This window comes from Poecilia formosa, unplaced genomic scaffold, assembly GCF_000485575.1.
Source record: "Poecilia formosa unplaced genomic scaffold, Poecilia_formosa-5.1.2 Scaffold73, whole genome shotgun sequence".
In the NCBI taxonomy this organism is placed as follows: Eukaryota; Metazoa; Chordata; class Actinopteri; order Cyprinodontiformes; family Poeciliidae; genus Poecilia; species Poecilia formosa.
The window spans coordinates 1690552-1709983 of NW_006800012.1; the positions used below are offsets into that span (position 1 = coordinate 1690552).

The 19432-nt window shown below is 39.2% G+C and overlaps 2 protein-coding genes across 3 annotated transcripts; one reads left to right on the forward strand and one right to left on the reverse strand.

Moving 5' to 3' along the window:
- Positions 1-838: 838 nt before the first annotated feature.
- On the forward strand, positions 839-2740 carry LOC103140666 (serine/threonine-protein phosphatase PP1-beta catalytic subunit-like). The gene is made up of 4 exons (XM_016673302.1): positions 839-848; positions 949-1130; positions 1212-1346; positions 2182-2740. The coding sequence occupies exons 1-4, from the start codon at positions 839-841 to the stop codon at positions 2284-2286; spliced, it is 432 nt and encodes a 143-aa protein (XP_016528788.1). The 3' UTR covers positions 2287-2740.
- Positions 2741-4266: 1526 nt separating this feature from the next.
- LOC103140628 (equilibrative nucleoside transporter 2) lies at positions 4267-18604 on the reverse strand. 2 transcript variants are annotated; one of them, XM_007555864.2, is made up of 13 exons: positions 18385-18603; positions 13227-13278; positions 13005-13086; positions 11712-11854; positions 11486-11628; positions 11257-11391; positions 10214-10311; positions 9997-10066; positions 8718-8890; positions 8515-8620; positions 8335-8420; positions 7211-7410; positions 4267-5912 (listed from the first exon to the last, which is right to left on the reverse strand). In XM_007555864.2, the coding sequence occupies exons 2-13, from the start codon at positions 13256-13258 to the stop codon at positions 5801-5803; spliced, it is 1380 nt and encodes a 459-aa protein (XP_007555926.1). In that variant the 5' UTR covers positions 13259-13278; positions 18385-18603; the 3' UTR covers positions 4267-5800. The 2 variants fall into 2 exon arrangements, with proteins under 2 accessions (XP_007555926.1, XP_007555927.1); XM_007555865.2 differs by having other exon boundaries at positions 5801-5912; positions 13227-13275; positions 18385-18604.
- Positions 18605-19432: the final 828 nt, after the last annotated feature.

A 19432-nucleotide genomic window follows, 5' to 3' on the forward strand; every position in this document is an offset into this window, starting at 1 on the left:
GAGTTTTTTTTNACCAGCAGCCGAGGCGGGTCAAGTGTTTTTCCCAAGAACACGACAGCAGAGGTGGATGGAGTTGGAACTGAACGGGCGACCCACTGACTCCTACCAACTCCTACCACCTTCATGACAAAAAAAAACACCCCAAAACAATAAAACATTTAAAATGGACAAATGCCGTTTAGCTCTGTGGGGGATAAGTAAATCCTGGCGGCCTGCCAGGCTGATAATACACTGGAGAAACCCTGGAAGCCATTTTGAAGGTTTTGTGACTCCAGTAAACCACAGTCCCAACTAAAAAAGTTGGAAGAGTGAACCTTCCCAGAAATGACTGGCCGGTTTTAGGTTTAGGGTTTGTCCCTTGGTTTACATAGTGCCTGGTTGGTTTGAATAGCTGGTTTCCCTTCTATAAAATCTTTATTTGAATTCAACTCAGGCCGACTCCTTATCTACTGGTAACTGGACCAGAGGAAGAGGAACCTCTCTGTACAACACATTTAAGTGTGAAAGCAAAACTGTATTAACTTAGTAAGGAGGTGAAAGGTTTTTCTCAGCCTCTCCTACGGTGGCCTGTTTTGTCCATTTTCCCTTTGGTCCTGATGAACCAACATGAACTCAGGTTCTTGTGAACTCTTCCTGTTTCTCTGCTGAATGATTTGTGGTCTAATGTAAGAACAGGAGCTTCGCCAGCCTTATTCCCCCTTATCTACTTGTAGCTGGACCAGAGGAAGAGGAGCCTCTCTGTGTTCACCCCCTCATTAAACCTCTTCCTGTCCTTATAAGGCAGCTGGAGTTGAGACCCTTGCAGCCTCCGTCTCACATCCTCTTATGGAGTTTCATCATGACTCTGTGTCCGCATGTGAACGCTTCACAAACGTCACTCTTAAAAAAAAAAAAAAAAAAGTCTACCAGGTTTTCCCTGCAACCAGGTGACTAGATAGTGACAGACAGATGTTTTGTTTCACTTCTTTCCCCCTGCAGGTCTTCTGTGCGACCTGCTGTGGTCGGACCCTGATAAGGACGTACAGGGCTGGGGGGAGAACGACCGTGGCGTCTCCTTTACATTCGGTGCCGACGTGGTCAGCAAGTTCCTCAACCGTCATGATTTGGACCTCATCTGTAGAGCTCACCAGGTACCACAGCTCCTTCCTACCAGCCATCCCCCCTCCCCCTTTGTAAAAGCCTTGGCTGATTCTTGTGTCTGACGCCCCCAGGTGGTAGAAGATGGGTATGAGTTCTTCGCCAAGCGGCAGCTGGTGACCCTGTTCTCAGCTCCCAACTACTGCGGGGAGTTTGACAACGCCGGTGGCATGATGAGCGTGGACGAAACCCTGATGTGCTCCTTCCAGGTCAGTTGCCATAGTAACTGATCCAGGATCTTTTAGAACCCAGATTATCACGTGAATTGATTTTGACAGGAAGTTGTTGCTTAGCCCAGAGGTTCCCAAGCCTTTCCTCTCCATGCCCCCCCTTTTGTCACTATACTATAATTATTATATTGTAGCATAAATTCAGCCTCATATGTTCTGGTTTTAGTTGACAAAGAATATTTAGGGTTTTTGCAGCGGAATCCTCCTCAGCTTTACTGTTCCTTCTGTTGCCATTCATAAAGATGAGCATGACAAAACACATTTCAGTAAGTTATTTTAACTTGTATTTTGCAATAATGATAGAAATTTCAACTAAATTTCTTCAATTAAATTTGTTTTTTACTTTTTCCATCACCTTCCCTCCAACTTTCTGAGCGCCCTCTGGTGGTCCCCTGAGTTTACTGCAGACCCCACTTTGACAAACACTGGCTTGGGGTTCCTTCACTAGCTTAAAATATGGAATTTGATTGGATCATTTCCCAAATCCACATAAGAATGGGAACATGAAAATTCAGAATATTTAGAAAACAAAATCTTCCTTTTCTATTCATTTAACAATTATACACAACTTGGTGTTGATTCATGTAGTGAAATCATAACAGAAAGCATATCATTCAGTGTGTTGTGTTGGCCACAGTGCTGTTAATGCAAATATCTGTCTTGTACCATATTAGATGTCGTGAAATTCAGATATGTTGCCGTGGAGATGTTTGACACTAACATTTATTTAAAACTCAAGAGTTCAGCTCATGTTTCCAGGTAGAGCTGTTGGTCCAGTAATTGATTTTTTTCTTCTTCTTCCTCCTCCTCCCAGATCCTGAAGCCGTCTGAGAAGAAGGCCAAGTACCAGTATGGAGGGATGAACTCCGGCCGACCCGTCACGCCGCCTCGCACAGCCCAACCCCCAAAGAAACGATGAAGATGGACAGACGGACAGAAAGATGACAAGATGATACGATTGTCTCCTTCTGGCTTTTCACATTAAAGAAGTAAAAGCAACACTTGGCAGAGAAGGAACCAGAACCCCTTATTTTAAAAAAACACACCCCACTCTCCAGAAACAACTTTTTTTTTTTTTTCCATTTAATCTCTTGAACTGCTGTTGTACTCTTCTTCTTCTTGGTCTAAGCTCCTCTTTCTCATCCTCCCTCTGCATCTATGTAACATTTTAAAAAGGTGTTTCAATAAGACACAACCAGTCATTCTGTAGCATATCTTTATATATATTTTTGTCCTTATTTTTTTGTTTTTTCTCTTAACAGAATGACAGCAGTTTTTAGTTTACCACATGTCCTTTCTCCCCTGCCTGTACAGACACCACAGGTATTAATGACTGCTGGGTTTTCAATAAATAATACAGGGAATAAATCCCATTCTGTGTGTCTTCCTTTCATCTCTACAGCTCAGTTAAAGAATAAAGTCATCTGTAATCAAAAACTGAAACCCACACACAAGGAAGTGGAACAGCCAAAAGACAAATAGATTTATCTGAAACCAGTGATCAGTGAATGCTACATTTTAAGCCCTACAAACCACCCAAAACAAAAGGCTTTACACCCAGGCCTGTCACGATAAATCTTCCTGAACGATTAATTCTCAGATTATTGCAATTAAACGATAATATTGTTTGAAGACCTTTTTAAACTGATGTACTGGTAATTACAATAATGCAAGCACATCCTGACAAAAAGAAATGCACTTTACTTTCAAAAGAACAATTAACAGGTAAACAAAACATCCAAAAACAAACAAAAAAAATGCACTGGAATAAAAACTAAAGATAAAACCAAAGTGGAAATAAAAACTACATTCAACCAAAAGAGAACAGATTACAAAGACTGTATACTATATTTCCCTTCAGTAATCATTGGATTTAGATAAAGATGGGCAAATTCAACTACCTGGTCCAATAGTTCACTCCTCCCTTATGCTAATGAAACGAGGAAGAGGGGTCAGTGGAGAGAACCGGAGGTGAGCCTTTTTTTGTTCAGTCAGAGAAAAAGGAAGAAACGATAAAGCCGATAAATTAGAATGAGGTCGATCATTTTCATTTATTGTGATTAATTGATTTATTGTAACTGGCCAATTTATACCAAAGTTTTAATTCACATTCAGATTGGTAACCTAGGCAACATGGGATTACAGATCTCAATAAGCCTCACAGTCATCTCACAATCACTTCAAAACATTTTTCCTTTCACTCAATCTTCCATTAATACCCTCAAGCGTCAAGTCTGCCGTTTTTCCTGTCACCTATGTAGACCGGAACATTTCTGTATTAAATATTAGTCTCATGATATTCTAACATGAAGCGACTTTTGGGTTTTCATTAGTTCTGTGGATCAATATAATCTACATTCAGATTGGTGTGTAATTAATGTAAATTAGGTTTTTCGTTTTCTAATCTGAGGACTTCATTCTTCATTCAAACCTTGTCAAAAGTACTCAAAGGCATTAATAAAATATCTTTTATAAAATACATTTTTGTGCTATTGCAGAGATGCAATATTTAGTTATTTTTCTCTGCATTAGTCTAGGTAAATTTTCAATAAAATACTATTTAAAGTCATATCTTGTGTTGGAAAGGGATGTGTGAATCCTAAATCAAAAACTTAGTGTTTTGTATAGAAGGCCATTTCTGCCATAAAAGAAAAAAATAAATGTCCAACAAGAAGTTCTAATTTCACATTTTAAAGTCAGAACTATAAGATGCTGTAGAGAAACAGTGTGACCATCTCATAATTATGATTTTTGATGTCAAAATTATGACTTTCCTTTCATGGCAGGAATGGACTTCCATAGAGGTGTAAATTTGAAAAATCGAGAGAACATTTAGTATTTTCTCAGCAATAAGAGCAGGATTTGGGTCACACTCCTTTATAAACCAGCAGACATCACAGAATTGTTGGGATTCATTTATTGGCAGGAACAATAAAAAGATTCCCTTTGCTGAAACTGGTTTCTACTGTGAACGGCACAATGGATCACTACATGGTCATTTGGTTGGAACTGAAAACATCAGGGTGCCTTCTGTTGCTATGGATACAGATGGTATACGAAAACATTTTGCTTGTACAGTCTCATGTCATCTCCAAAGTGGGAACCGGAACATACCCCAGGTCGTGCGTTAAGGCAACAGAATCCTAAACTCCTCCAGAACATTCAAGTCTCTAAGAACCTCCATCGGTTCTGATGGAACTGGATGTCATGCATTAGTCTTCATCTAACTGCAGTGAAGTTCTGCCGTCTCCTCACTGTGTTGTTGGTCCATTTTACAGTAAATGGAAGTTCAGCATAAATCACAAAAATCAGACACTTTCAAGGCTTTTTGTTTGCTTTTCTTCTGATCCCATTGTAAAGAAAATGTGTTGAAGCAACAGCTGCCACATTGTTGACATAAACAGGAACATAAACACACTGAAAATTATTTTTAGTGGTAAACAAACAAAACACTCCAGCGGTGTCAAAATGAGAAATAAAACATCATGAGTCGGCACACACTGTAAAGCACACAGAGTTCATCTGCCACTGAAACAACTGGTAGCAGGTGTTTCTATAACGGACTGGGAAAATAAAACCAATTCTTTTTACTCCGACTGAAAACCGTCTCGTTCCAAAGGTTAAAAAAGTATTTTATTTTCAATACTTTAAGAAAAAACTAAAATAGATTCCATAATTCTTTTTTTCTTTTTTTTTTCAGATGATGTGGAATCTCTAGATAAAACCCAAATGTTAGTTAAGCAGTTAAAAAGTTCAGATTTCAGACTTAAATGTTAAATAAATAAATAAATAAAATTGGGGAATTTGAATAAGGAAAAACTGTTATTCATTTTTTTAAAGTTTGAAACTAAATGCGTAGGAACCGTCTGCTGCTTGGTCTTTACTCAGGAAATAAGCAAAGCTTCTGATCACATGGAGCCATGGGAACCAGCAGACTGGGAAAGAATGTTGGAACACAAAAAAATGGCACCTCACCAGTAAAATTTGATGAGGAAATAAACTCAAAGATAAACAATGCTGGTACTGATTAGTCAATATGGCAACATGCCTCACAATAAACATTTTAGCCACCAGATGGCAGGATTTACCATCAAATTATCTTGTACTGCTTAGAAATCTTTTTTTTTTTTGTCCCGTTCAGCTTTACTTCCTGTTACAAAACAACAATGTACAAATAAAAAAATAGAAAAATATTTGTCTCAAAACAAACTACAAGTGATGAAAACCCATAAAACTGACGTGGTTTCAGAATGATCTACGGATTGTTCTCAATCGAACGTCTTGAAATGTTTCTCTGTTCCACTTTAACGACATGCTGAGCAGAACCAGCTGAACTTAATATGAAAACTATTGGATTTGTTTTTAAACAGGAAACTGACAGCCACTCCTTTCAGGAGTGTGGCGATACTGTTACCGTGCTGTTTCTATGGGAACTACACCAGACTCCTGAGGAGGAAGGACAGGGCGGCCCCGACGGACAGACCCAGGGCCAGGAAGAAGGTCATCAGGGCTCCTGCAGTCTCTGCATCTTTAGGCTCCACCAGTCTGGAGAAACACCACAGAACCAGTTGATTTTAGTCGCTAGTCACTAAAGACTATGTTGTTCAGTGTTAACATAACTAAAATACACACAAGTTTTCAGTTATGTTGCACAGAAAAAGATTTTTCATTCAGTAGCATCAGAACAATAGTTGTGTTTGGGAACTACAGAGAAGATTTTAGGGTTTATGTTTTCCTGCCTTCTTGAAAATTATCAACTATCTTTGTTTTTGCTTCTTTGTCCCTTTATTGTTTGAGCTAATTAAATAAATCTTAATATCAGACAGAATTAACCTTATAAAGAGGAGTCCTCAAATGATAACTGCCTTGTTGAATCATGAATCAGCTGCAACATTCCCAAGTTGCATCCAGACCTGATTAGTCAGACCATCATGCACACACAGAACCTGTCTGACTGTTTAAAGTTCAAATGTTTTTTGTTTTTTTTTAGATGAGGCAATAAGTAAATTCCAGAACAGGTGAGAAACAGAGTTGATCTGAATGAGACAAAAAATGATATGGCCTAGTCAAAGTGTGGATTTACTTTGGTCTGAGATGCTGAGTTATGACCTTTGAAGAGGTCAACCAAGCTCAGAAATGTGAGCTGAAATGGCGACTTAAATGATGAGATGACTAAAATATCCAACAGCAAGAACCAGATTTGGGTCACTCTCTCTTCAGAAAGGCTCTCTGTATTTAACCAGGTTTAAAATAATTATAAGCAGATTTTTTTTTAAAGTCTGTTTGAGTGGATGTCAGTCGATAAATGCGGTTCTATATTTTACGAAATTCAAGAGAAAGCAAGAAGCGTAGCTGTGAAAAGACAAACACTTTGTGTTGTACTTAATATTTTGCATTGTAGAAAAATGAAGACTTATTGTAGAAAAACAATTAAATTGAATTGTAATTTGTTAGTAATAATTTTCTTTAAAAAAAAGTGGACCACACAGAATCAGTGAAGAAACCACAAATGGCCCACGCACCACACTTTGGACACCCCTGCTTTCATATGTAGTCAGCTCATTTTTGTTTGATAGTAAAATTAGCTTGAAGATCTTAAATATTAAAGAGTGGCAAACAAAAAGAAAAGCAGAAAACTGAAGAAATCTGGAAGGGAACAAATCCTTTCCATCTGTACTGTACATCACCATGGCGACCCAGGAACGTCAATCACAATGGCTGCAGATCATTTCCCTCCAGATTTATCTCCAGTTTAGCTGACAGCTGAGCAGCTGGTGGAGTTGTGAACCAAGTGGGACAGAGTTCAGGGGTCAGAGGTCAGCAGCTTGCTGCGGTGTACTCACTGCGGTGCGTAGGACATGGAGAGGCACACAAAGTAACCGCTGGACAGGGAGAAGAGCGCCATGATGAGGGTGAAGATGGCGTCGTGAGAGAAGGCGACGGGCAGGTAGTAGCGCTTCTGGACGTTACAGAGCATCAGCAGGGGGATGAAGATCACCCTGGAGACCACCAGGGCCGGGAACACACGCGACTCTTTACCAGGCTGCAGGGGAGAGAGCAAATGTTTATTTCACATATAATCCTCCCACAGGGAGATTCCTCTGGCATTTTGAAACCAAGTCTATCTCATGCATGACGGAGGGCCAATAAAGGCGTTGCTAATCTCCTAAATTCTGATGCAATTTGTTCAGCCATGTTCTCTTTTTTTTGGTTCTAGTGGTCTTTATCTGAAAGTGTTAATACAGGAAAGTATGTAAAGAGAGAGAGAGGAGACATGCGGCAAAGGTCACCAGGCCGGGAATCGAACCAGCGACAGACACGTCGAGGACTGAGGCCTCCTTATGTGTTCTGTGCTTAACCTTTGCGCCACCACAGCACATCCAGACTGATAAACCATCACAGATTAAACTACACACAGCTGGGCCGGCTGCATTAAATATTGCCACTTTTCTCATTTATAAGAAATAAAAATGATGCATTATTTTCCTTCGTGTAAGTCTCAGAACGTTTGCTTCACTACATAAACATGCTAGAACATCTGATTCTTATTTTTTACGTTTGTCTTTACAGCATCATGTTTGAATTTATAAAGAAAGAAAATGGGAGGAAAAAATACTGGCTAAAACTGGTTGAACATATTGATCATATCAAAAAAAGCAGAAAACTTTTATCATTTCAAACAAAAATGACTATTTAGACCCTCTAAAAAGAAAAATAAACTGTCAGTAAGCTAAAAAAAAGAAACAGATGTCTAATAAAATATTGTGAGCTGTCAGTATTCAAACCCCATGCAAATGATATTTACAGACAGTCTTCTCTTTTAGCACACTGTAAAAACAAATATACATATTACAGAAAGAAGAAGGTAGTAAAATAAACAAATACAGTGAGACCAGCTGAAGCAGGTTGGCTAAGATCAGAGTCATTCTTGTTTTCTAGGGAAGCCACGCTGCAGTCAGGTTCTCACCCAGCGTATCCACGTGGTCACGGTCCGGCCAATCCAGTCGTTAATGTTGAAAACCAGGAAGCAACACACCTCGATGAAGATGTGTCCTGAGAGGAGCGACAATTTAAGTGAGTAAAACGACGATATACTGGCTCCATGTTGAACACAGATCTTCTCCGAATCGACGCTGCTCACTCTTACCCCATTTTCCATGTGGGAATGCTGTTTTGACGTCGACAGTGACGGCGGGGAATACCGACAGAGTGACGGTGAACACAAACGTCACGCAGAATGCCATCACCCAAATCTGAGATATATAAATAAAAATGGTTTGTATGTTTAAAGAAACAGCAGAGAGAAAACAGGAGTTTTTTTTTGTTTTTGCCCAGAATTTCATCCCGTACCTTTTTAAACACCTCCAACACCGAGGCTTTTTCTGCAGAGCTGTCGGCCTGCCTGCTCCTGTCTGGACTGGTTTCCAGCTTGGCCTCGTCCTGACCGCTGCTGTCGAGGGCTATGCTGGCCACCGCACCGTTAGCGTGGCCGTTTAGCTTCCCGTTCTCCAGAGGGGTTCCGTCTGCAGTTCAGAGCATTCTGGTCAAGATTTTCGTTCAGCTGTAACTAACAGTGCATTCACACCAGTCCTGTCTGTCTGCTCCAGTCCAACTCCAGTCCGTTTGTCTAAAAAGTCCACTTTGTGAAAGTATAACTGAACTCTGACAAACACTTAAAAAATACAAATCTAGGTCTCAGTTTGGTTGAAGTGAACTCTGGTGTGGTCCGAGTGCATGTGTGAACGCCAAGCGGACTGGAGACCGCTCCGAAAGCAGGAAGAGGACTACAGTGCAGGGCATTCTGGGTAAGTACAACCAAAACAAACATGCTAATTTAGCGCTAGCAGAAGAAATGACTTGTGGATTTTTACCAAACACAAAAGAGAAAACCTACAACTGCTCAAATCTGACACCACTTCATTTTATGAAGAAGGAAGTTGCTCCAAATGTCTTCAGAGGTTTTCATGTCATTTCTTCCAGTGGTTCTTGGTGCAGCGCCACCACAGGCAAGGAGGTGAACAAGTTTTTCATATGTTTTTGTTGCAATGAAAGAAAACCACAACAGCAGAAAATGCAACAAAAGTTGCAATCTTGCCCCCCCCCCTACCATCAGGTGTGAAAACATCATAATTCTCCAAAACACTGACTCAGCCAGCTGAATAAAAAACACACACACGCCTACACACACCTACATTATTTTAGAGGTTTAAATTTGAAATAATGTGAAGTTTTCCTTTCACTTCACCTTGTGTTGGTAAATATATTTTAGTGACATAAAATGTCACTAAAATATATTTAAGTTTCTGGTTGTAAGGAAATAAAATGTGAAAAAGTTCTGTTTTCATACAGACCGGTTGGGTTTATCAAATCCTTTATATCTTGTGTCTAATTCGTGTCAGTGGAGGCACCTCAGGGCTAGAAGCTGAATGGAAAATGTGAGTGACTGAGTGTGTGAGTGAGTGAGTGTGTGTGACCTCTAACAGAGTCATCTTTGTCTGGCTTTTAACTGGATAAACGGAGAGTCAACAAACCTAATTAAATCATGTTCCAGTGAATTGATTTGATTCAGTCACACTGTGAAGCAACACATTTATCGTCCCAACTCTGCTTGGCCTAAACAAAGTCTCACCAGTCAGCAGCTTGTCCGTTGTGCCTTCTTCATACTTGCTGCTTCTGTTCAGGTAAAACTGAGCAAACTCCTGCAGAGAAACAACAACAATGGAATCTCAAGCAAGTCCAGACAGCACTATAAAAACAGCGCAGAACTGAATTAGTCAGGCAGATGAAGCAGCTTTTACTGTCATAACTTAAAGGTTACAGTCTGAATGGGGCGGTGCTGTACTGACCAGGCGTGGCAGCAGCAGGTAGCTCAACAGGGTGACCAGAGTCCCCACACACGGCGTGATGAAGTAACCCAAAGCTGCAGACTCAGGGTCTGCATCGCCTGCGTCACAACGGGGAACAGAACCAGACTCAGCATGAAATACGTTCTTTGAAATAAAATGATTTTAATCAGGGTTTGCAGGCTTTTCCCCAAACATTTTCAAGTTAAGTTTTCAAACTTTGGAGATGAAAACTATACAAATGAACTAAAAGAAGAAGAAAAAAAAGACAGTTTCAGTTCACTATTATGCAATATCATTTATTAGATATTAATATATTGTGAGTATTCTATGTTCTACAGCAGAGGTAAGGTAAACTAAAATATATTTAAAAAATGTATATCTCTCTCACAGACACCTGACTGGTTTGAGAAATAGACTATTTCACAAAAAGAAATTTTACCAAGTATCTGTGGCCTGGTTCCTAGAAGAACTAGAAACAAGACAAAACTAACTTACAATAATTAATAATTAATTAATATTGATTTTTAAAAATATAATCAAGTCATTTTTCTTATCATTTAAAGTGTCTAGTTCCACCGGCAGATTATTTCACTTATAACTAGTTCTTTTCCATCAATATTAAAGAATTATTGACTCAAAACAAGCTCCCATATTTAGCTAAAAAGTTACTCATAAGTCAGTTTTGTCTTATTTGAAGTGTATTAAAATATTTGCACTAGAAACTAGACTGGAAATACTTGGTAAGATTTTGTGTTTTTGCAGAGTGAAACAAGATTTGTTTAGTCTGATTTAACTTCAGTGTGTAAAAAATGTGCCTTTTTATTTATGCATGAAAATAATCAGGTTACAACTGTAAACGTTTTTCAAATTCAGTTTTTTAATCAAACGTTTGATTGACTTTATTACAAAACTGTGCAGTGTAAACATCAAGCACATTCCTTGAAAACACCTAAATGAAAGCGCCCATTTGCAGCAGTTCTACTGCGTTGCTAGGCAACCGCGTGGTGTTCTGAGTTATGTGCTTGCGTGTGGGGGCGGCTCACTGGCTTTGGCGAGCAGCATGGCGATGGCGGCGAAGGTCCCGGCGAGGCCCTGGCCGCTCATGAAGACGGTGCTGTACTTCTGCGGCAGCAGGCCGACCAGGCCGAACAGGCTGCCCTGCAGCACGGCGCCGAACGCTGCGGAGCGGCAACACCATCACAACACGAACAAAAAAAAAACCAAAAAAAAAAAAACAGATGCTTCTAGACACCTCCAGACAAAGAAACTCACAGTTAATGAACCAGATGGTCGCCATGGTGACGGAGAAGAAGAGATCCTCCTCATGCATTTCCACTTTCACCAGGACTGCGGTGAGGATGAAGAGCAGCAGGATGAAGACGAGGCTGCCTGCGATGCGAATGGCCTCGGATATCCTGGAACAGAAAACGTTTTGGCGATCGGGTCGCACCAGGATGGACAGGTCACCCCTGGGGCGGCGCCGCCTGTTAGCACTGACCTCTGGTACATGAAGGAGTTGAGCAGGGTGAAGACCAGCAGGGGCAGCTGGGACAGAAAGGTCATCCAGTTGTTGAAGTGATACTCCTTCCTGACCACCGTCTCGTTCCCCGTCTCCGTGTTGTTCAGGCGGCTTTGGAAGTACTGCCAACAGAGAGCAGGAGTCAAATCTGACCATTTATTTAAACTCGACATGTGGAAACAGAGCTGGACTTTGATCTAAATCATTCTGTTGTACCTCTAGCTTGATACTGAAAGTTGTTCTGCTACTGGAAGGTGAAACTCTGATCCAAAACCAATTTTTTTTAGCAGGTTTTCCTCCAGTATTCTATTCAAAAATACTTTATTTAAAAATACTTGAGTTTTGAATGGAAATCAAATCCAACTCAAATCGTCCAAGTATATTCAAAGAGTCATTGTGGATGAAAGGATCTCCACAAGCAGTCAGTGTTGCAGTGAATGTAATAGAGCCTCTGACCGAAGAATGCTGCTGTATACTGTGGTGCAACTGCACATTATTCAGGTGGATGTGAAAACATAAATCGGCGCCGCCGACACCCATTTGATCTTTAGGTCTGGAGAGATGCCATTTGTTCTCTAATCAATTAATAATTAACTTACCTATGTGAACTTTTAACTAATGAGGTAAAACTGAAAACAAAAGGTTGAAACTGGATATTATTTTGGGTTAGCAAAAGACGCTCATTACTCCTTTCAGTTTGCATTGGTAAAACAGGAAGAAAAGCATGCCTCCTTTTCCCTTTCCCTTGGTCATGCACGTCGTCAACAGACTGTTTTGTTCTGACTCTTTTCCATCAAGAGACATTTTGTTCGAGATATGCTAAAAAAAAGAAAAAAGTTTGAAATGTAACCAGAAATGCCTCTTGTGTCGTAGGAGTCATTTTCCAAAGCCATGTCTTTAGAACAGTCAGACGACTCGTTTGATAGCAGAGTTATGGCAACATTGTCACCATCAGTTTAAAATGTAGCCAGCCTCTCATTCTTTCCAGTCATTAACTGAAGCTGTTTGACTTTTAGAGCCTCTGCTGCTTATTGTTTTCTAAACTCGACTCCGGACAGCCAGTTTTCTGATGTAGACCTTACAGGATGATGCTGATCATTTTTGGTCTGATTGAGGACAGAGTCGTTTACAGCTTGCTTTACAACACATTTCCTGTTCTAGAGATCCCTCTCCTTCCATTTTCTCAAAGTAAAACGCTGTTGGACCCACATCCTGTTATTTACATTCTGTCAAATACATCATCTCTATGGAAACTGTTTCACTTCTTCTTACCAGTGAGGCAGTCATGAAGAAATTCCATGGCAACAGCGTTCCCAGGCCTAGAATGAAGAAAAAGATTCCCACCAAGCAGAACCTAGGGATTATGGGAGGAAACGGGGACAGTGGGAGAAAGAAGAGAGAAAGATAGATGGATGTACAAACCAGAAGTTTCAGCAACAGACTCCATGTTGGTTTTATGAATAAGATGAAGCGACAGTTTGGTGTTTCACTCACCGGTCCTGTGGAGTGTCGGTTCGGCCTGTCATAGTGATGTTTGGAGTTTCTGCTGAAATTAAATAAAACAAACATCACAATCTGTGAAATTCTGAATATTATAACAAAGTATTTATGGATTTCAAGGTTGAAATCTATTACCACTGAATGTTTGTTAAAAAAAAGGTACATATTTAGTCACTTAGTCATAAAGTCATCAAGATGTTTTCTGTTCAGCTACAGGCTGCTATACAACTTTTTTTCTTAGGTTCACCCAAATTTTTTAACACATTATTTCTGGTACTTAACTCACATCATGTTATAGATGTTTTTTACATTTATTGGTCTTGCTTCATTCATGCTTCATTCATGTGATTTTAATGCATTTATTACTGAAGATTTCATAAATACAATGCAACATCAGGACTGACCAACAGACCCGCCTACCGCGTCTCGTCTGAACATGAGTGGTTCATGATGGTCACCCCACTGTTGCTGACTTAGTGACTTTTTCAACAAAAACAAACAAACAAAAAAACTGGCATCGGCGAAGATCACAATCAGCACCAGCCAAAAAACTGCAATCCGTGCATTTCTAAACAATATGGTTTACCCATTTCCCAAATTGTCAGAATAAATGATTTTGTGTCCTACACTGTACATTTTTCTACTTTATTTACATCTATGTCTGTTTTTCTACATTCCTGATCATCATATTTTATTCCAATCATCAAATCAAGTATCATTACTTTCTTCTTGTTGATTGTTTCAAAGCTATGTGAAACACTTTGTTACGTCTGATTGTAACAAAGTAACATATAAATGAAATCGACAGAGCAGAATCCCACTAACATCAGGAGTGAACATGTCCTCCAGTTGAAACAGGAAACGAACCGAAGGTTCAATAACTTCCTGATTTTTGACCGATTTTCACAGAATCATCTGTTCTTTTCTCATTTGTCAGCATTTAGTTTTCCTGTTTTTAACCAACGAAAGTGCAGAAGTCACAGTCATGGAAAAGTAAACACACGTCTCCACCATTCAAACACCACAATGCAGTACGCATGTATGCACTTCAAATGACCTTGGGACTATTCACAAAGAACCTGAATGTTTAATCACAGTGACTCACATTAGCTTCTCTTTTCCAGGAAGTAGTCAGTACCAGGAAATAGGTTTTTTCAGAACTCATAACTTTAGTTCACAGCATGTAAGATAAAGTCAAGTAGAACTAATTAAAATGAGCTCGTAAATTATGAACCAGGGAAAAACAAAGGTGATAAAAACTCCTGGTGTTCTAATAAAACATAAAGGCAAAGCTCAGAAAGTCGCCGCCTCCGGCTTTAATACTCCCCAAAGCTTTGTCCTTCTGGAGCCAATGACAGAGAAATCCCACAGGGGATTAATGATACACTGTTCTAGCAGGGGGACGGACAGGCAGCTGTTTGTGTCTTTCAAGGACAAACCGCCTCAAAGGAGACAGTCTGAAGGCCTCCAAACCCTTTAATAGCTGCTTGGAACGCTTCCGGTCCCTTCTAAAAACCAACTCTTCTGACCTACATTATCTACATGTTTTAGTACAAACAGTCAGAACAAAGCAGAACTAATTATGTATTTTAAGCAGAATCTGACAAACTATGAAATCCATTTGATACCCCCCTCCCAAAACTTCAATTTTTCTGTTTTCATTTTTCTGAATTCCATTTTAGCTATTTATGAACCGAAACAGTATGTAATAATGATGTGAATGACTAAAAATGAAGAAGTGAATAGCAAGAAGTCAACATTTATTGTTATTCTGTTTCACAACCAAACAAACTGCTGTAGTTCATCAGAACACGGTGACTAGCTGCAGCTAGCTAGCTTCTTCTTGTTTTCATGTAATCATCGTATCCTCGCTCCTCCGGTCAACCGTGTGCCGACAAAACGTACAGAAAAAGTTTCTGTACGTTTCAGAAAACTCTCTGGCCCTGAATCTTGCTCTGAGCTTTGAGTGATGCATTTATTTTCTTGGGAAGATGTTGGTGTTTCAGAGTATTTTTTTTGCCATTGGTGACTAATTCATTCTGTGTGTAGAAAGGAGTGGAGAGCCCACCGTAACCAGGTAACAGTGGGTACGGGAGCCAAAGTGGCCAAAACACTACAGAAACTAAATAATATTTATCAAAACAAACACTTAATATCAATAGAAAATACGTCCAAAATTGTGCGGTGAGAGGAGAAAGTGAGTAAAACAGCTAGAGAGGAAGTTAAGGATAAAGCAGAAAAAGTAACATTTGGCAGCATTTCAGATTTTTAAAACAAAAAACTAATCTATAATTATCAATATTGACAATTATGGATAATCATAGCCATATCACCCAGAGCTACAGAATATCCTGCCCGTCTCATCAATATCACCCAGTAATGCAAAAATCCACATTTTATTGTGGATTCCATTTCGTTTATACCGACTGACCTGTCGGCATCAGACATCATAGGATCCTACAACCTGCTGGATTTCAAGCTGACAATCTCAAGATCAGCTGAACAAACTCTCACTATCCATATTTGAATGAATTCTTTTCTCCCCTCATACAAATGTTTTTCCTCTCAATTTAAAAAACAAAAACCCCTGAGATTTCAGGCTGAATATTCAATGAGTGTGAGAACCTCTCTGGTTATTTACTTGTCTCTTTTTCTGCTCTTAGCAACAGTGACAACATTACCTGAGTTTGTCCTGCTTTTTGACCTCAAACCACTAACTTTCACCCAGTTAGCTTCTGTTGTTACATGAAGCAAATAAAAAGATTAAGATGATCCCTTAATAAATCTGGACGAGATCCTCCCATATTTACCTTAAGATGCCACACAGAACAAGTGGGATCTTGTTTCATGCCAGCACAGCTCTTCTCTTCACACAAGCACGGATAAACAGCTTACAGTTTATTTCAAAGGATCACATTTGGGCTTTGAAATCATCCCACATTCATAATATTTTATATAACATATTTTACATGTAACATCTAAAATCTAGGACTGCAAGTTAAAATGAGAAACTTCCTTATTATAATGAGATATTCTCTCATTAAAACATTTATTTTCTTGCATAGACAAGAAAGGTCACAACAGTAACGTCAAAACAAAGTATCTGGTGAGAAAACCGAGTCAGAGGTCGCACTCCACTTTTTTGTTGTCCGTCATTTTGACTGACGGCGTCAGAAGTACTCCGTCACATTCTATTTTTATCTGTCAATTTTTATATTATGTCAACATGGGCTATTCTGTCGCATTTAATATTCAACAAGTTGAACAGACAATCCAGACCCTATCACACATTAATCAAGCAGATGAAGATAACCAACTTTTTCTCCGCAGTGATAAAAAAAACAGACTGAACAATTATCTGAACCGACTCCATATAAATAATAAGCGTTTCACCTGCTGGGGTCTGAGCACGCAGCCTCACAACTTCGTCCTGGTTCGCATCTACAGGAGAAACCTGCACTAAAGTTTAGATCGGACCCGACCCGACCCGGACCGAGTCGTTAGACATTATGTCTGAGCCCAACCCAACTTTAATCAGAGGAGGAAGCCTGAAGTAAACCTGTCCCAATGTATTCATTTAATTAAGATTTTATTGCTGGGTTTTCAGAGCACCATTTTAATAATGCTGCTCTATTGTTCAAATGGTGCTCTGAAAACATCACTTGTTTAACGTCTTCCAGTTCCAGTTGGTCATTTGTTGTTAAAAAAAAAAAAGTAATAATAAGACAGTCAAAGACAGAAAATATTCCAATCCCTGTAATAAGTTGTCACAATTTGTCAGAGGGACATATTTTTACAAGAAACTATCATTTTAAAGAGACATTGCACCTGTATTTATTTCCTTGCTCATCAGTCAAACCCTTCCATAATAATAACTTAGCAACTAAATCTATCTGGATACAGCTCTGTTATAAAAAAAAACAACATACTTATTAGATTACATTTATCCATTTGTATCAACACATTTAAATGAGTTTTGCAGCATTAAGGAAACTGGTGCATTTCTATCTTAAATATTAAATGTTCCCATGGATACCATGATATCTTGAAACTGTCATGATTTCCCAACATCATCACACTCATCAGGTTCCATGTCATGTCAGCTACGACACAGACATGTTGCTTACAGTTTTACAACAGACAATAGTTTCAAGCTTTAACAGTTTTCACGGTTTTGAACCCGTGATGAGATAAAAATCTCAGAGCGCATTAATTTGTCTGCATTAAGTTTCATAAAAGTTGTTTCATCAGAAACATCCAGATGTGAACCAAAAGTTCAGATGTTTCACCGATCATTAAGATGCTTTGTTGCTATTAATACAATGATGCTAAACTGTAGAATAAACTTTATTTTAAAGTGAAAGAGTAATACTGAAGTTCCCATCTAATGATGGATCAATGAGATAGTTACAGTATGACTGCAAAAAGATTATCTGTAACTAGGAGTGCTAAAGAAACTTAATATCATGCGTCATGACAAACCAGTCCAACATCTTTATCCAACAAAAAACGTGTCATTGAGGAGACACATGCTCATGTTAACAGTTTAAAATAGGCTAACGGGGCCCATAAGTTTTTGTGGGTTCAAAGATTTAGGATATGTTTGTAATGGATGCATGCTTTCATTTGGAAATTCTGATTTTATAGTTCATTTTGGGGACCAACATGGAGTTATCTCACAAGAGATGTTTTAAACTTGTTGATGTGTAGGCCTGCCTATTAACGTACTGTAATTTGTGTGAGTAAAATGCTTTATTCTTTTTTCTCTCTCTCTCTAATGGGGAACCAAAACTGGCTCTAGCCCGCCCAGAGGCCCTTTTTTCTAAATACGCCCTTATGCGCACCTGTTCGGCTAATTTAAGAAAGTAACATTATCAACTTCATCCACAAAATAATAAATTGGATGTTAATGTTAATTCATCATAAATATATTAATATCCGTCAGTTCAAACACATAATAATGAGATTCATAACAGAGGGAACCTAAGCCGTGAGATGTTTCATCACCCAGACCACAGGAAACTAAATAACTAACTAATTTGACAATTTATTTAATATTTCTAATTAAAACTTAGGAGTTTAGCAGTAGCTCGGGCTCATGTTTGCACGCCACTCTTAGCTAACATGATGCCGAAGTGTCAGAGAGACTCACCTTGGGGAAATGTTCCCGTTACTATGTCTCTATAATGTTCCCGCCGTTCATCGCGAGCTGTTTACTATCTACACGGTCTGATGCGACTGAGTAGAAAATAAAACTATAAACTCTGTTTCTGTCTAAACACGTGGCGGACAAACTGCGGCAGAATAAAACGCAGACTCCATTAACAGCGCCGTCGTGTCAGCTAACTCCTCCCCACTTAATGGGGAAAAAAAATCACTTCCGTCTGGCGGTCGATTCACACAAAGCCTCGAGCACAGGACATTCAGTTCTACCTCCACTGTAAACCAGCTAGGTCGGTCGAACCTATTCTGTTCGTCACAGGAGAAAACCATAAAGCTCCGAATATTCCACGTCAGACATGTGAGGGAGGCACCGCTCTTCAGAATTAATTTATTAAATGTCAGAATCTAATGGTCAAACTGTGAGTTTATTCTTTTGAAAATCTACAGAGTTCCTGTTCCGGTTGTAGTTTAGGGGTTCGTCAGTACCGCACATGAATGTACGATTATCAGGTGAAATAAGAGTTTTTTGTTTTCATCAACTTTGTCGTTAAAAAGATGTCAGTCTAATGTTTCATCATATCAACAATTGAGGAAAAACAACAAATCCCTAATAATCTCTATAGCATTTTCTTCTATCTGAATTTGGTCTTATTATAAATTATTTTTCCTTGCAAGGTCTCCTCAGAATTTTTCTTTGTTGCTCATTGTCAAATTAATATAGATTTCTTAAAATTACTCAAATAACAGCATGTCGGTGGAAAGATTTTCTGCTATGTGAATTTATCTCTATCATATTTCTGTGCGGGGATTGCTCATGGAACATAGCGATGGCGCAGAGGGTTACACTAAAATATGCTCCATGGGAAAAGAGAAACTCAAGGATAAACTGTTTCCATCATAAAACAGAAATCCTGGTTTTCTGCGCCCCCTGCTGGTGGAGCTAGCAGCTACAACAAATGAGAGTAAATCTCCAGACAGTACAGATGCTAATTTACCTACGCATCTCCATGCTTCACGAAAGTTTAAAGCCCAACTGC